The sequence below is a fragment of the Saccopteryx leptura genome, chromosome 2, assembly GCF_036850995.1.
Source record: "Saccopteryx leptura isolate mSacLep1 chromosome 2, mSacLep1_pri_phased_curated, whole genome shotgun sequence".
Lineage (NCBI taxonomy): Eukaryota > Metazoa > Chordata > Mammalia > Chiroptera > Emballonuridae > Saccopteryx > Saccopteryx leptura.
The window spans coordinates 65,470,024-65,486,582 of record NC_089504.1 but is presented as its reverse complement, the minus strand read 5'-3'; the positions used below and the strand labels follow the sequence as shown (position 1 = coordinate 65,486,582).

The 16,559-nt window shown below is 44.5% G+C and overlaps 1 protein-coding gene across 1 annotated transcript; it reads right to left on the bottom strand.

The window, feature by feature from the left end:
* Positions 1–325: 325 nt before the first annotated feature.
* On the bottom strand, positions 326–15,403 carry MLANA (melan-A). Its single transcript, XM_066365690.1, has 5 exons — positions 15,332–15,403; positions 13,308–13,404; positions 8,628–8,724; positions 2,371–2,484; positions 326–621 (listed from the first exon to the last, which is right to left on the bottom strand). The coding sequence occupies exons 2-5, from the start codon at positions 13,382–13,384 to the stop codon at positions 553–555; spliced, it is 357 nt and encodes a 118-aa protein (XP_066221787.1). The 5' UTR covers positions 13,385–13,404; positions 15,332–15,403; the 3' UTR covers positions 326–552.
* Between the last annotated feature and the right edge of the window lie 1,156 nt (positions 15,404–16,559).

Below are 16,559 nucleotides of genomic sequence, written 5' to 3'. Positions count from 1 at the left end.
CATCATGGAACTTTAGAACACAAAGATACATTACTGACATTTTCCTGATCAGATGAATCTGACTATATAATTTGGCAGGTAAATCTGCTCTTGGTCTTAAACCTGTAAAGATATCCTTTGTGAGCAATCCATAGCACACACTCTTACCAATAACAATTCTGTTAAAATTTAATTTGCTCAGTAGGTGGCTGCAGAATAGTAATTTGTTAGTTATTAGCCAGAATTCAACTAAAAAGAAATTGGATGGTCCCAGAACACGTACTTAAATTCTATCCCTCCAGAAAGAACACCACAGATGTGTTAGCATTACTACTGGCACAGATAGTATAAGGCATTCCAACATTTATTGACATTTTTCCATTTCAGTATTTTTCATCATTTCCTCAATTAGTATTGCTAGTTGTCCTACTAAGAATTTAATACTAAGCTCATTATTAAAGATGATGTACACTGTTTTACAGCATTCTGAAGCAGAACATTAAATGTCCATATTAAATTTAATCCAAGTGTGGGGGAAATCATTTCAGCATCTCTCAGGGGCTTTGCTGGCTCTCACGGAGAATAAGGTGGTGGTGCCTGTTGTACAGAGAGTTTCTCATAGGCAGGTGGAGCATTGGCAACCTGTGAGAATGAGAAAGGGAGAGGATGGGTATGGCAACAGCGCGTATGTTTCTGGGAGAGCCACTAAGTTAAAATAGGTAGCGTCATATTTTTACTCTTGCTCTGAACTGAAACTTTTAAGTGTCCACATCTAATTCCAACCCAACAAGGTGATCATTGTTAAGTTTCTCAAGTATGTGTGTTGAAATATTGTTGGGGGAAAGAGTACAGAAAAATAGAACTAAGGGGCTTCCCAAAAGCTCAAAAACTTTTATGTACTTGGAATATCTTTGTCGGTAGAAGTCACAAACCCTAACTAATGAATTATTGAACCCTGTTCACAGACAGTAAATACATTGGATGTTTACCACATACATAAATCCTTGTAGTACTATCTAAAGGTCATTGCTACTATCAACAGAGCACAAATGTGTCAGGCCTTCATTTAAGGCTCACAACAATGCTAGAAATGTTTCCATGTTACAGGTTGGGAAATGAAGCATGGGGAGGTTAAGTCACTTGCCTAAGGTCACACAAATAGTAATTTGTGAAGCTAAGAACAAAAACAGTCATTTGGCCCCAGAGTCAGTGTTTTCAACCATTTATGATACACTGCAACTATGAGCACTGTCCAACAGAAACTGCACCATATGCAATTATAAAATTTCTAGTAACCACATTAAAAAAATGAAGAGGTAAAATTTATCTTAGTAATATATTTCATTTAACCCACATATCAAAATATCATTTCAACATGTAACCAATATAAAAATCATTAATGAGGCCTGATCTGTGGTGGCACAGTGGATAAAGTGTCAACCTGGCAACACTGAGGTCGCCAGTTCAAAACCCTGGACCTGCCTGGTCAAGGCACATATGGGAGTTGATGCTTCCTGCTCCTCCCCCCTTCTCTCTCTCCTTCTCTCTCTCCTCTCTAAAATGAATAAATAAATAAAAATATTTTTTAAAAAATAAAAATCATTAATGAATTATTTATATTCTTTTCTTCATACTAAATCTTTGAAATCTAGAATGTAGTACAGTACATCTTAATTCAAACTACTATGTTTTAAGTGCTTAATAGGCACATGTGGCTACCCAGTTGGATATCACAGCTCTATACAATTAATAGTAGGTCTTTTATTTTCTCCCTTAGCTATACCTATGTTCAAGACATAGACAAATATACTAAAAACAGAAGACAGAATGATATTGTATCCAGAACCAACTTCTTCCTTTGGATCCTATATGTAAGGTTCTTATTATTGACCCTGGAAATTTTTGGTATGAAAAAACATGATTTAACCCTTTGAGTAGTGAGTTTTTTTTCATGCTCGTTGATCCTGCCAAGAGTGTTTTTTTTTTCTTTCAGAAAATGAAATTAGTTTCATTTACAGTTTTATTAACTTAAAATCATGTTTTTTTGATAACCAATTTATGGAAACAAGAAGAACATACATTTGCCTTTTTTAAATGTTGGTTTACACATTTTAAAAATAAATCGATCGTAGTGTGGATGGTCAGGAGGCACAAGGACACACATGAACGTTCGTACTACTCAAAGGGTTAAGGAAATCTGTGCTTCCCTTGTTTTTTCCCCCCTTTATTTATAGATATAACATAAAATTTACCATTTTAACCAATTTTAGGTGTACAGTTTAGTAACATTAAATACATTTACATTGTCCTTGCTTTTTAAATGGGAATAATTTTACATTTGAGTTAAAAGTAGTCATAACATGAAAACAGCAAAGATCTGTCCCAACCTACCACAGGTTCATAATTGTTCTCTTGAAAAGGCAGTTTGGTGTCCTGGTGACCAAGCCCCTCACGTGGACGTCTTCCTGCTAAGATACTTTGAGTACCAGCATAAAGTCTTTTGTCCTGAAATGTAAATTCATGAAGGTCAGTGGGTGAGAAAAAAATAATTGAGTCCATTAAAGAAATGAGAAAGAAAGTAAAGTTTCAAGAATGTGGGGTTTTTTCTTTTTAAGATTGGGTTTTTTTTGTTTTGTTTTTTTTTTTTTTTTTTTTTTTTTTTAATTTTTTTTTTAAATTTATTCATTTTTTTTAGAGAGGAGAGGGAGAGACAGAGAGAGAGAGAGAGAGAGAGAGAGGAGAGACAGAGAGAGAGAAGGGGGGAGGAGCTGGAAGCATCAACTCCCATATGTGCCTTGACCAGGCAAGCCCAGGGTTTCGAACCGGTGACCTCAGCATTTCCAGGTCGACGCTTTATCCACTGCGCCACCACGGGTCAGGCCTAAGATTGGGTTTTAGCCCTGGCCGGTTGGCTCAGCGGTAGAGCGTCGGCCTGGCGTGCGGGGGGACCCGGGTTCGATTCCCGGCCAGGGCACATAGGAGAAGCGCCCATTTGCTTCTCCACCCCTCAACCCCCCTCCTTCCTCTCTGTCTCTCTCTTCCCCTCCCAAAGCCAAGGCTCCATTGGAGCAAAGATGGCCTGGGCGCTGGGGATGGCTCCTCGGCCTCTGCCCCAGGCGCTAGAGTGGCTCTGGTCGTGGCAGAGCGACGCCCCGGAGGGGCAGAGCATTGCCCCCTGGTGGGCAGAGCTTCGCCCCTGGTGGGCGTGCCAATCGGGTGCATGCGGGAGTCTGTCTGACTGTCTCTCCCCGTTTCCAGCTTCATAAAAATACAAAAAAAAGAAAAAAAAAAAAAGAATGGGTTTTAATCTTGGTTCTGCCACATACTGTTTGTCCCCTCTGAATTCCAATTTTTGCATCCATAATCCAAAAATAACATCACCTACCTCTCAGAGTTGTTGCAGGAATTAACTAAAGGCAAAGCAACTGGTACAGTGCCTGACACCCATTAGTCAATGAATATTTTTAAAGGCAAGGAGAAAAAGTCAAATCTAAAAAGTGAATCTTGGCCCTGGACAGTTGGTGCAGTGGTAGAGCATCAGCCCGGCGTGTCTAAGTCCTAGATTTGATTCCCAGTCAGGGCACACAGGAGAAGCAACCATCTGCTTCTCCACCCCTCCCTTTTCTCTCTCTCTCTTTTTCTCTCTCCCACCCCTCCTGAAGCCATGGCTCAAATTGTTGGAGCAAGTTGGCCCCAGACACTGAGGATGGCTCCATGGCCTCGCCTCAGGCACTGAAAAAGTTCAGTTGTGGAGCAATGGCCCCAGATGGGCAGAACATGGCCCTGTAGAGGGTTTGCTGGGTGGATCCTGGTCAGGGTACATGCAGGAGTCTGTCTCTGCCTCCCTGCCTCCCGCCTCTCCCTTAAAAAAAGAATATTAATCAATTAATTGATTAATTAGTTAAGAATCTCAGAATTATTGCAAATAGAGTAGATCAGAGCTAGTGAGGCAGAAGCTGGTATCACAGTGAGGATGAGCATATACAATGTGACAGCAGGAATACACTCTATTTCTGTCTTTGCCACAATGACAGCAAAATATCTTAAACACTATGAATGCACACACTGTGATAGAGATGCTGTGGTGATAGCCCCAAACTCCCAAGCCAAGTTGCAACAATGATTACAGGTCAGTCTAAGGCAGCGGTTCTCAACCTGTGGGTCACAACCCCGGCAGGGGGTCGAACAACCAAAACACATGCGACCCCTGTGTTTTGGTCGTTCGACCCCCACCGAGGTTGCGACCCACAGGTTGAGAACCACTGGTCTAAGGCTAAGTTATGCACTCTGAGTTACTGGGGGGAGGATGGGTAGAAGTTCAGTGTTTTGCATAAGGTTAGAGGGTGATGCTCTTTATCCCTCAACTAGAATGACAACAGTGTGTACTAGACAGAGACCCAAACCAAAGTGGAGACTGCAGGAGCAGTCTACCTTGGTGAGATGGAATATTTCATCACTGACATTGTTTTAAAATCAGTGACATTTTGTGATAATTAAAAACAGGCTTTTAGTTGTTTTTATGATTGTTAAATTCTCGACAACAGTGGTTCTCAAACTTTAGCATGCACCAGCATCTCCTGGAAGGCCTGCTAAACACAGTGCTGGGACCACACCCAGAATTTCTGACGTAGTCTGGGTCTGGGGAGGCCCATGAACTTGCATTTTAACAGGTTCCCAGGTGATGACACTGGTCCAGGACCACACCGAGAAGCACTGCTCTGCAGACAATGCACCTTCCTATTGTCTGCATCTGGGGCAACTCAGCTCCACTGAGATACTTAGTGGGACCAGGCTGGTAATGTCAGGGGATCAAGTGGGTCAGGTGGGGCCATAGGAAAGGAGGGCATGTATATCCCACCTAAAGGGACACCTGCTGCATAGCTGCCAGTTTTTCCCAGATCTTTTGATTTTTTTTAAAAAGAAACCAAAAATCAAGATTTTTATGTAAAATGTTACTTTAAATGTTGGCACCTTATTCAATTTTTAAAAATACAGGCCCAAACATATCTGTGAGCCAAATCCAGCCAGTGGGGCACCAGCAGCATACTCTCTGTGGCCCTGGCTGAGGGAGGCTGGAGCAGGGAGGGTATGCAGCTGACCGTGGCTCTTCAGGCTTATCTTCGGATCGCGGCTGACCAATGGGGTCTGTCTACCAGGTTGGACAAGAAGGGCATCAAGGCAGGTTTCCAAGAGAGGAGAAGTGTTTGGAACATCAACTGGATGAGGCCACACACAGATTGGGCTGATAGCCACATAATCTGCAGACTGTAAAGTAGTTTTCCTAAATTTCCACGTGAAATGATTACTGACCCCACTACCTGGAAGGATATATGCCCAAGGACCCTAATCTTGACAAAAGGATAGAGGGAGTTTCTCCTCTCCCCAGCTCCCAGGGATATACCTCAGAAAGGATGTCTTATGTGTTATCTCCCTTTACTCAATAGTCGCTTTTATTCTTCTTCCTTGTTTTTTAAATCTCTCACGTGCCATAAAGTGCATTTTAAATTCAGGTTCCTGGGTCTCACCATCAGAGCTGGTCCTAGAATATGCATTTTAGCAGAACCCAGGCGATTCGAGCACAGAAGCGCCTGACCATGCACTGAGAAGCAGAACACCATGAGACATGAGTGTAAAATTTTCTCCAAGGATCAAAAGTACTGCGTTCTAAACTTCCAAGTGAAAGAGTAAAACTGGAAAATACGAAAAGCAACTTACAATGCCTTACAAATCATTTTCCTGAAGAAACACATTGCTGAGAAAAACAGTGTTTCCTTTCAAAATATCTTGTTCGCCAAGGGAGAAGTTTCAGAACTTAATTCCCACCAGCCATACTACCATTCCTGTGTCCAGTGAGAGTGGGAAAGGAGGCACTTCAACGCTCAGTGAAGGACCAGCCTTCAGGGTGGACTAGCGCAGACCTCCAGCGTTTGCCTTTATTGTCATTTCTGTACTTCTGTTTTAAAATGAAAACAGAATCACCAAAGAGAGACAGTGGAGGTGAGTATGTAATTAAATGCAGTACTCAATGTATTAGTTTACATAATTTTTTTTACTATATTTCTTAGACTGCTGATTCCAAGCCTGGCATTTCAGGAGATAGAAAAATCTCAAAACAAGCAGTTTTAAAAATAAATAACAGAGAGCATTTTTAGACAGTAGAAAACAAGGGCAGATAAACACATAAAAATTCCAGAAGCTGAAAATCACTGACTGATGTGGACCTAGAGTAATGGACCATGATAGATTGAACTTGAACCTTACCAAGCAAAATGTTAAGACTCTCTGTTACTCTTAAACTGAATGAGTTTAAGATGAGAGTGTTGAAGCAGAAAGGATAAAAAAATGTCTTTCTGCCCAGTATTATCTATCCAGCTGGCATTGTAGACCGTTGGGAAATGGGTACCAATATTTGTAGAACTTCTACTCCTTGAAAACTAAATCATTGTGACTTTTTATTTACAAACATAGAATGAATAAAAACTATATAGAAATATATATATATATATATATATGTACACACACACTGATATATGTCATGTTGTATATCATGTCTAGGTATAAAACAGAGCAAATGAGGCCTAGAGGAGTTAAAATCTAATCTAAGGTCACCAAGCCAGTCAATGACAGACAATGAGACCAAAGCCCGATGCCATGCAGTTGGGTAACTGCTGCGTGCCAGGCACTGCTCAGCACTGGAGGTGCAGAAATGAATAAGAAAAGTCCCCATTTCAGTTCATAAATGGAGGAAAGAAAGGGGATGGAAGAGACAAATAGTAAATAGCCAAAGTACAAGGCCATGTCATAACCCTGTGCTAGAGGTACAAATAGAGTTCTGTGGCAGAGAGCAAAGGCCCCTGCCCCCGAAATAACCTGTTGTGGACAGCCACAGAGAGGTGTGCTATGAGCAGGAGTCTTATCCCTAACCTCCTAGCCCAAGGCTTTCTTACAGAAGTTGGTTTGGAGTCTTGATGCAGACTCAGCAACTTCTCTTCCTCACACAATTGTCAGCACACTGGAGGGCTGCTGCTCAATGGACATGTCAGCCCCCAAACGCACCGGTCTTTCATGGTTTGTATTTGGGACACTCTGGCAAGATGGGTATTAGAAACAGGGACACATGGGACTGCCCAAGCTTTCTGGCAAGGAGGAAAAGAATTTGAAGCTACAGCTCTCACCTTCCCCTTCTCCACCTCCACCTGCCAAGCTACTGCCACCCACCCACAGCAATCCTCCCTTCCGGCGCAGAACTGTTTCCTCTGAATGACATGCTTCTGAATGAGGGGTAGGACTTTCCAACATCCTTTGTAAAGGTAATTTTTTTCCATTATTTATCAACCTCAGAAGCTTTCAGATCTGTAATAACAAGAAAGAGAGACAGGAGAGAGAGAAGAGGGAAAGAGAAATGCAATTCTCCTTTTATTCCACTGCTCACTTTGGAAAATGCTTTTCAATACTTAAGTGCTAATGTGCTACCTGGCTTTGAAGTGAGCTTTGTGTGACCTGTCGTTTTTTTATAATTTAGAGACTCTGTTGATGTCTATCATTTGTGGAAGATCCCACGACTGGACGGTGTCACTTGTTAGCTTCCTGATCATATGGTAAAGAAGAAAAAAAATCTTATTAAAACCACATTGGCCATCAAAGGAAGATGGCACCTGTTAAAAACCTGATGGTCCTGGCCCTGGCCGGTTGGCTCAGCGGTAGAGCGTCGGCCTAGCGTGCGGAGGACCCGGGTTCGATTCCCGGCCAGGGCACACAGGAGAAGCGCCCATTTGCTTCTCCACCCCTCCGCCGCGCTTTCCTCTCTGTCTCTCTCTTCCCCTCCCGCAGCCAAGGCTCCATTGGAGCAAAAAGATGGCCCGGGCGCTGGTAATGGCTCTGTGGCCTCTGCCTCAGGCGCTAGAGTGGCTCTGGTCGCAACATGGAGACGCCCAGGATGGGCAGAGCATCGCCCCCTGGTGGGCAGAGCGTCGCCCCACGGTGGGCGTGCCGGGTGGATCCCGGTCGGGCACATGCGGGAGTCTGTCTGACTGTCTCTCCCTGTTTCCAGCTTCAGAAAAATGAAAAAGAAAAAAGAAAAAAAAAGAAAAAAAAAAAAACCTGATGGTCCTTTGTGTCGCTGGGGAGTGAATGGTTGCTCACTTCACTGATGGCTAAATGGGTCCTAGGTATATTAGGTTCCATGGTATGACCGAGTTATAAGGATCCCCAGGCAACCTGAGAGGAAAGGGTGAAGAGGCAAGGTAAGAGGAGCAGCAGCTAGCAGCTAAGTGGAGGAACAGAGGCAGTGAGAATCCCCAGTAGGACTGGTAGACCTGGAGTGTCTTAGATGCTACTCTTTGCTGTGCAGAAGGACCATGAACTCTGCCCCTGCGCCCCACAAACTATCAGTGCTCAGCTACACATGCAGCCCGGTGCTCAAGTTTTGCTCTAACTGGAACCAAAGAGGAACCAAGCTCCTGGTTGGGGTTGATGCCTGTGCAGAGGCCAAGGAATAGTGGCAAGAAGTACAAAGAAAAGAAAGATTCAGCAGAACCAGGAATCAAAACTAGAGGTAATCATGAGAATGTTCCCCCGTGACCCAGAAATTCAGAGAGAGAAGAGGGAGCAGGACCTGGAAGGATCCCAGCAGTGGGAGCTTTACCAACCTTCAAGCTCCTGTATCCGCTTCGTCGTCTGCAATACCAGCAGCCAAGGATCAGGAAAAGTCCCAGGATCACTGTCAGGATGCCAATCCTTGCAGCCCTAGACCAAGAGATAGACAAATCCATCTTGATACAGAAGCCTTATTCCACATTGTAAGCAAATATTCTTCTCTCTTCATACGGACTTTGCCAGCCCCGAACAGCACCATCCAGTGCTCAGGTAGTTTCCTACCACACAGCACACTGGGCAGCCACCAGACCTCCAGCATCTGTTTCCAGGGACGGGACCCCTTCTAGGAGCCTCTCAGGTATGTGCCAACAGGAGCAGTGCTAACTGACATGGGCCCAAACACCCAAGTTCCTGGTTCAAGAGGTGCAGTAGCAACTGACCCTCACGGGGACAATGTATTTATTGAGGCTGAATTACCTTTTCATCAGGCTGGTTTAAATCCTTTCCCCCAACTATCAGTTCACAAAAAGGAAATGGAGATTAACATTGACTTAACATCTACTCTAAGCCAGGTACCATGCTAAACATTCCAGATACATTAGCTTATTTCTCACAACAACCCTGTACGGTAGGCACCACTTATAAAACCCATTTCACAGATGAGGAAATAAAATGCAGAGGTTAAGCGCCTTGCTGATGGTTACACAAAGGTAGCATAGCATTTGAACTTGACCCTCCCTTGATCGTGTATGTGCCCTGACTGTCTGTCCTTCCCCCGCACCTCACTCCTTGCCCATCTCCTCTCCCTTGCTGCCCTGACTGATGTTCCTAGACCCAGCACCACTGCCCCCAGTGTGATGGCAACCCACCCTGGCTTCTCTCACAGGCCTCCCTGTGGTGGCAGTCAGCAGTACGCTTACTTGTTTCTTCTAGGAATGGAAAAAAGAGCTCCCAGAGGAGTTTTTTGTGTGTTTTGTTTGTTTTTTAATTTGTGTCTTCAGTGCCTAGAAAGGGTCAGGTACATGAGTGTTTCAAGAAATATTCCTTGAAGATGGATAAATGGATGCACAGTTGTATGAGTGGCCAAACAAATGAAGAAAAGATGAACAAATGAATTATGGCTGATTCCAAATTCATATCCTCTCCCCCATAACACCAATCTCTCTGAAAAAATAAATGGGCAATGTAATGTCTTCTTTTTCTTTTTAGATTTTTTTATTTATTTGTTTTAGAGAAGAGGAGAAGGAGGAGGAGGAAGAGAGAGAGGGTGGGGTGGGGGTAGGAGCAGGAAGCATCAGCTCCCATATATGCCTTGACTGGGCAAGCCCAGGGTTTCAAACCAGCAACCTCAGTGTTCCAGGTCGACACTTTATCCACTGCACTACCACAGGTCAGGCCTGTCTTCTTCTTTTTAAAAAAAAAAACAAAAACTTTATTTATTGATTTTAGAGAAAGAAGAAGAGAGAGAGACAGACAGACAAAAACATCCATCTGTTACTATATGTGCTCTGACCGGGGATCAGACCCACAACCTTGGCATATTGGCACAATGCTCTAACCAACTGAGCTATCTGGCCAGGGAAATTAATGTCTTCTTCAAGTAACTATTTACAAATCTGTGGATTTCTGGCAAAATGTTACTTTAACCTCTTGTGAGTCATTGGCATGCTAATGAGAATAAAGAGACCGACAAATTGGCACAAAGCTAGTTTTGGTTGGGGATGGAGAGAGGTAATAAAGAAAAGGTAAGAGCTAGGGAACTGGCCACTGAGGGCTTAGAGCTTGCACATTCTGACTGAAGGGATGGAAGTAGGACTTGCAGGATTTAGGGGCCTCTGAGACTGTAACTGTCACATCGGGAAGCCGGATCCCGGCCCAGCTAGGACGTGTGTCCTATGTTTATGCTCAGCTAAGCAAGCTGCTCTCTGGCCTCCACCTGCTCCAGGAATACAGTGCCGGTCACCAAGGACTGGATCAGAGATGGGTTAGTGCTTGCTGATGACTCTTACCTGAATGACCTGGGAGAGGCACCTCAGAACGGAGCTGGAGGGAGAGCCATGGGGTAGTGACCCCTCTCGCCAGGTTGGTTTCCAAGTCAGAGGCCAGGTAACATTTACGGGCCAGGCACACTGTAGATAGTTAGTAAGTACCTCCCAGCTGGCCAGGCACAGATTACTACAAGAAGTAAAAGCATGGGGGCTCTGGCCTGGGGAGAAGAGCCGGAGCTGAACCTGGAGAAAGTTGTGGCATCCCTGAGAACGCTCTGCTCCTCAGCAGCAGGACGCAGTCCAGCATTCAAGCCAGCTTTTTAGGCCCTGTGCCCAGTGGCCCGTGGGAAGCATCACTCACCCTGTTTCCAAGGCCTGGGCCTCTGCTTTCCCTGCATAACATTGTCAATTAGCTAATATCTGCCTGATTTTCCACTTCACAGCATGAGCATCAGTCACTTGGAGAGTGCAGCCTTCTATCTGCGACTTGCTGAAGAAAGACTCGGCAGAGCTGGGTGGTTTGCGAGACTGAAACTGCAGGCAAAACAAGGTCTAACTGAGGCTTCTCCTGGAGAGACCTTGCCCAGGACCACCTCCATCTCCAGACTGCTGACGGACCATGGGGACCCAAATGGGGTAGAGAGAGTCACGGGTGACAGGGCTGGATAAAACTCTCACCTAATTATGCAGCCTGGTCCACCCATTTTATATCACAACTCTGAAACCTACCACAATTCATCAGCACCACCACCACCTCCAGGTTACCCTACCATTTACAGACCCCCCATCCTCGTGACAGGCCTCTGAGGTACATCTGATGTTCACTTCACAACTGACAGCCCAAGACTTCAGGCTGGTAAAACGCCTAAGGTTGTATAACAGGTAAGTGGAAGAACCAGCTTCCACAGCACCTGGCCGGTGGTACCCAGAGACCAGTGCTAGAATTTGGGTCAAAGCCAGGTCTCCCATCGCCCGGGCCAGTGCTTTTCCTGCTGTATCACCCTGTCCCGAAAAGAAGCTGTCACATGGAGCGTCTCATGGGCTTTTGTGACTGGAGGCAGCTGATTCATTCCCAGCGTGCCAGGGAATTCCCAGCATGCTCTGATTTTACCCTCCAGGTCTGTGGTTATCCCCTTGAACATCACGACACAGACAGAGCTCTGTTCCAGCCCTTTACACACAGTCATGCTGTGCTCACACACCCGGAGGGCCTGAGGAGAGCAGGAAACACCAGCACATGCTACACGCACCAGGAGAACCCGCTGCCCAGCTAGGCTGGGGCCTCAGCATGTCACCCAAATGTGTACCTTCTGTGGTGGCATCACGTGAGATGTGTGTTAAAGTGTAGATCCTGAGCCCCCACTCCCAGTCCTACCAAAGCTCCTCTGGTGGCAGCGCCCAGGAAACGCATTTCTTCAAGCTCCACGGATGACTTATGCCCTCTCAACTGAGAGAACCCCTCTCTACTGAGGTTTCAGAGAAGTAGAGTTTGTTGAGTCATCACACAGAAGCTGAAACAATATCTTCCTAAATACCATTGTGCAGCGTACCCTGCAAAGAGTATACTTTTGCTCTTGGGACATTTTCTCACATCTGGCCACCCCTACCCTCCAGTTGACCATACGGGATGTGAGAACATCCCACTGGGTTTTTGAGAAAGTGCTCCCAGCCTGGATGCTCCCTCCGTGCCTGGCTGGGCCCCAAAGCTCGTTCACTCTAGGAAAGATTTGTCAACAGTTCTTTCCCAGGGGAGAGTAGGTTTGCAGGAAGTTGTCAAAAGACCACTTAAGAGAGAGTCCAAATAAAAACCCACTTCCTTGTTTGTCCTGTTGGGACCCCCGCCGAAAGGGCGGGGCCCCCTCCCTCCACCACACCCGGGTGGGGCCCCCTCCCTCCACCACACCCGGACATGCAGGCGTGTCCCCGCGGCCCGTGCTCCCGTCACAGCACTCACCGTACGTACTCTTGTCGAAATGATTCTCTTCCCTAACTCTTCTACTAGACTGTAAGGTTATTTTCAAAGCAAGAATAGCATCTTGGGTGGGTTATACAATGCTTAGCCCTTAGAAATGCTTAATCATATAAATATTTTTAACTGATTCATAACACCAAACACCTTTCCATAGTGTCAAGTTGTGATACAAAGGCTCTGAGCACCGCCTTCGCCCTGCATCCCCACTTGTTTGGCAGCTCTCCTTTGTTCCACCTGCAGAACACGTTCTAAGTCTGAGAGGAATAGTCAGAACGTGGCTTGAAGAAAAAGGCAACTTGCCTCAGACGTATGTTTTTCAGCCTGGGAAACTACAGCAAAGGCCTAATAGCCAAGAATGCAGAAAAATGGCCAGAGCAGGCCTGGCCTGTGGTGGCGCAGTGGATAGCGTCGACCTGGAATACTGAGGTTGCCTGTTTGAAACCCTGGTCTTGCCTGGTTAAGGCACGTACGACTAGCAAGCAACAACTAAAGTGAAGCAACCATGAGCTGATCCTTCTCACTCCACCACCTCTCCTCTCTCTGTAAAATCAATAAATAAAATCTTTGAAAAAATGGCCAAAGCCAACTTTTACCACTCCTGTCACCTCGCCTGCTCGGCCTCTGAGAAGCTGTGTGAGCCCCTGTGGGACCACAGGGTCTTCTCACCCCATTGCCAGTGTTTACTCTCTGGAGAAATGAGCACTAGAGACATTTATGGATAGGTGTGTGCCGGTGGCATTCAGAGGCTGTGTTAGCAAAAGTTCTGAACTTACTCTTCAGCTGTGATGTAGGAGTGTCCACGCCCTCTCTTGGGGTGCCCGTAGGCGTGGTGGGCCTCTGCACTCGGCATGTTGTGGGGTCGCGGGACACCTAACAGCAGAGGCACACGGGCATCATTCACTGTATCCAGAGCACCCTCGCTCACCATCTCCTAGACCCACAAAGACATTCCCCGGTGACCAGTACTGAGAGCTGGGACCTCTGGCTTCTCTTTGTGAGAAAAACAGAAATTTCTCAGTTTTTTAACCCCTTCCACCCCCTGAAAATTAAATTCAAAGAAGAAACTTTTCATTTGCCTTCAGTTTGACTCCATAACATAAGCTGTAGAGAAACAAGCGAACAAAAAGCATTTTTATTAGTCCTTACTGTCTTTGGCCCAAACTTGTGGTTAATAAAAGGAGTTATGTCTCTCTAAAGGTGTTATTAAATATCAATGCTTGGACATGTATGATGACATAATGTATGTGGCCAAACACAGCATCATCCCAGCCCAATTTCCAACAAAGGGAACCGCCCGTGCAGGTGCCTGGTTAGTCCACATTCACTCTGCCCAAAATAAGCTGAAGAAGTCCACAGTCCAACTTTTCTAACAATTTGTTGCCCATCCCACTAAAATCAATTTCTGCTTCTCTCTTGTTTAAGTCTCATGACTAGTATTAAAATATATACATCTATTTCTATTATGACATACAAAATATATTTTAAAAAATATATATATATATACAATGTCTGTGTTGTGTTTTTATATGTGTAGATACTTATAATACAACAATGTAAACCATAATTCAAATAGACAAACAAAAGCTCATGAACTGCAGCGGTCATGAGGAAGGTGTGCTTGTTAAAAACCAACTATGGCTTCTCTTCTCTCCTTGCTATTATGTATTTTTCTCTTATTATTCTCATGAATTTCAAAGGTCTGATCCCCATAATGCGTCCGTTTAAATCATCAGGGAAGAAGTGGGAGAGCAGAGTGGGGAATTCAACACATGAACCCTTTCCATTAGGGCCTTTTCATGTGTATTTCCCCTTCCCAGTGGGAAGAACAAACTGCAATTGAATTCACTGACCAGCGCAGGTGAATCCCGCAGGAGTAAATCCTGTATTCAAAATAACAAACACAAAATTCAACTGCCTCTGTGTTCAATTGTTTTTGTAAACCTATACCTCCAGTTCAGAGCCTTTGCAAACAGTGTAGGGAGAGCAAGTGCCCCTCACCCACCCGAACCAGGAAAAGCAGTCCTTCAAGTGACAAAATGACGCTGCCCCAAAGCGGGCTTTTCCTGGCCCTCTGCTCTGCTGCTTGGCTGTCTAGATTTTGTGAATTTTAGAAGTTGGAGAATTATAAACATTGAGGAGAAATTCTGCTGATGACCAACTGTCAGGGAAGCAGTGAGGTGGGGTGGAGTCCACCAAAATCAGTCATGTGGTGGGATTCAAATAATTTAACAACCAGTTCTCTGCCCTAATGACTGTGTTAAGTAAAAAAAAAAAAAAAAAAAAAAAAGATATACTGGAAGGTAGTTTATTATTTCATACATTGAATACTTAAATAAGAACAATAAAAGAGGTGCATAAAACTAGATTATGTTATAAAACATTCTAAAATATTAATGAAAGAATATTAAATAATACCTGACAAAGAACAATAAAATTTATTTAAGATATTGCCATATTGCTTCTTGATGGGCGTGCTCACTTGCAATTTTCTTCACCTATGAACGGAATGAACATTACTACGGGCGCTTAGACTACACTGTTGGCAGATGAATGTTTAAAAAGAGTAAGGAATGTAAATTTGTGATTTTTACACTGGGCAGCTGCCCAGGTGCCCACCTTAGAGAGAACCCTGATTACAAGAGCCATCTTAACAACTGGGTCGCCGAACTCAACAAAAAATTAGGTATCAGTTCTGCCGAACCAGTGTAAACCGGATGAATCCCACCACTGACCAGACTCTCCCAAACCCGGTTCTGAAAGAATAGGACAACTCCACATGAGGAGGCAATGCTCTTACCTTCCTGGATGGGACTGTCTCTGTCTGCAGCTGGCCTGTGTGTGAAATTGCTTCTACGCTCTTGATCTTTCTTTTTTTCCCTGGTCTTGAGTCCCATGTTAGTCACAAGTTTGGGTTTATAATGGGGTCATCTGTGATTGCTTAATTGGCGTGAATGAAAACAGCTTCATTCCTCCCCTCACATAACCACAGCTCACTGTGGCCTCTGTTTTCTCCAACTCAGGGTTTCATCTTAAGAAAGCCATTTATTTTAACTGCTGGTCTCTCCTCTGTAAACTTGCTGGTTAAAATATAGGGTGCCCAGTTATGTTTGAATTTCAGAAAAACAGTAATTTTTAGTATAACTGTGGCTCATTTTTTTAGTATAAATATGTCCCACTTACTACATAAGACATATTTTTACTAAAGAAATGTTTTATGATTTGTCTGAGATTTGATGTAACTGGGCACCTTACATCCTCCCTAATCGCACCTCAGAGGGTTGAAGAACCTTTAGGCTTAGACTAGAGATCACCTAGGCCCACCCCCTTCTGATCAAGAAGCAGAAATAGAAGATCCCTAAAACTTCCTAAACTGAGCTGCCTGATTTCTTTGTGATAGTCTCAGAGATAACTGTCCTCAGGGGAGAGTGGGCTTCCTACATTTGCAAGAGGCAAACAAAATTTTCTCTTTGAAGGTAGCATTCAACTAAAACCTGGGCTGCTTCGACCTGACATGATAATCTACCCTGATTGTCAAATGTGTATAGTGCAAGAGCATTTCAGGGGAACAGATGGTAACCTTTGCTCACCAGCTTTCTGTAACACTGTGAACAAACAAAACACCTATGAATTATGGAGGGATAATTCATGAATTCATGAATCTGAGCATTCTCATCCCCTGGGGACTTAAATTATATGGCCGCTAAATTCCCATTCCCCATAACATCTGAGGGCCCCACTCCTTCCTGATCCTATGGCTTTTCCGTTTCCACTTGGGATTGTCCTGTATGCGGGCATTATTGAATTACTGCATACCGGATAAAGGAGAGACAAAACAGAGAGAGGAGTATTGATTCTTATTAGATGAGACAGGAAAAGCCTTTCTGGAAAGGAGAAAAAACATAAATTGAGACCTAAATGAGGGGAAGAAGTCAGCCATACGAAGATGGAGGAAGGGCATTTCAGACAGAGAACAAGTGCAGAGGCCCTGGGGCAGGATGAAAGAACACGACTTAGTCTGGAACCCA

Bases quoted from the DNA above. Each gene is read 5' to 3' on its own strand.
- MLANA (XM_066365690.1), bottom strand. From the start codon at position 13,384: ATGCCGAGTGCAGAGGCCCACCACGCCTACGGGCACCCCAAGAGAGGG. The intron at 8,725-13,307 runs GTAAGTTCAGAA...CTCTTGGTCTAG, and splicing joins TCCTACATCACAGCTGAAGA to GGCTGCAAGGATTGGCATCC. The intron at 2,485-8,627 runs GTTGGTAAAGCT...TTTACATTTCAG, and splicing joins GCGGATACAGGAGCTTGAAG to GACAAAAGACTTTATGCTGG.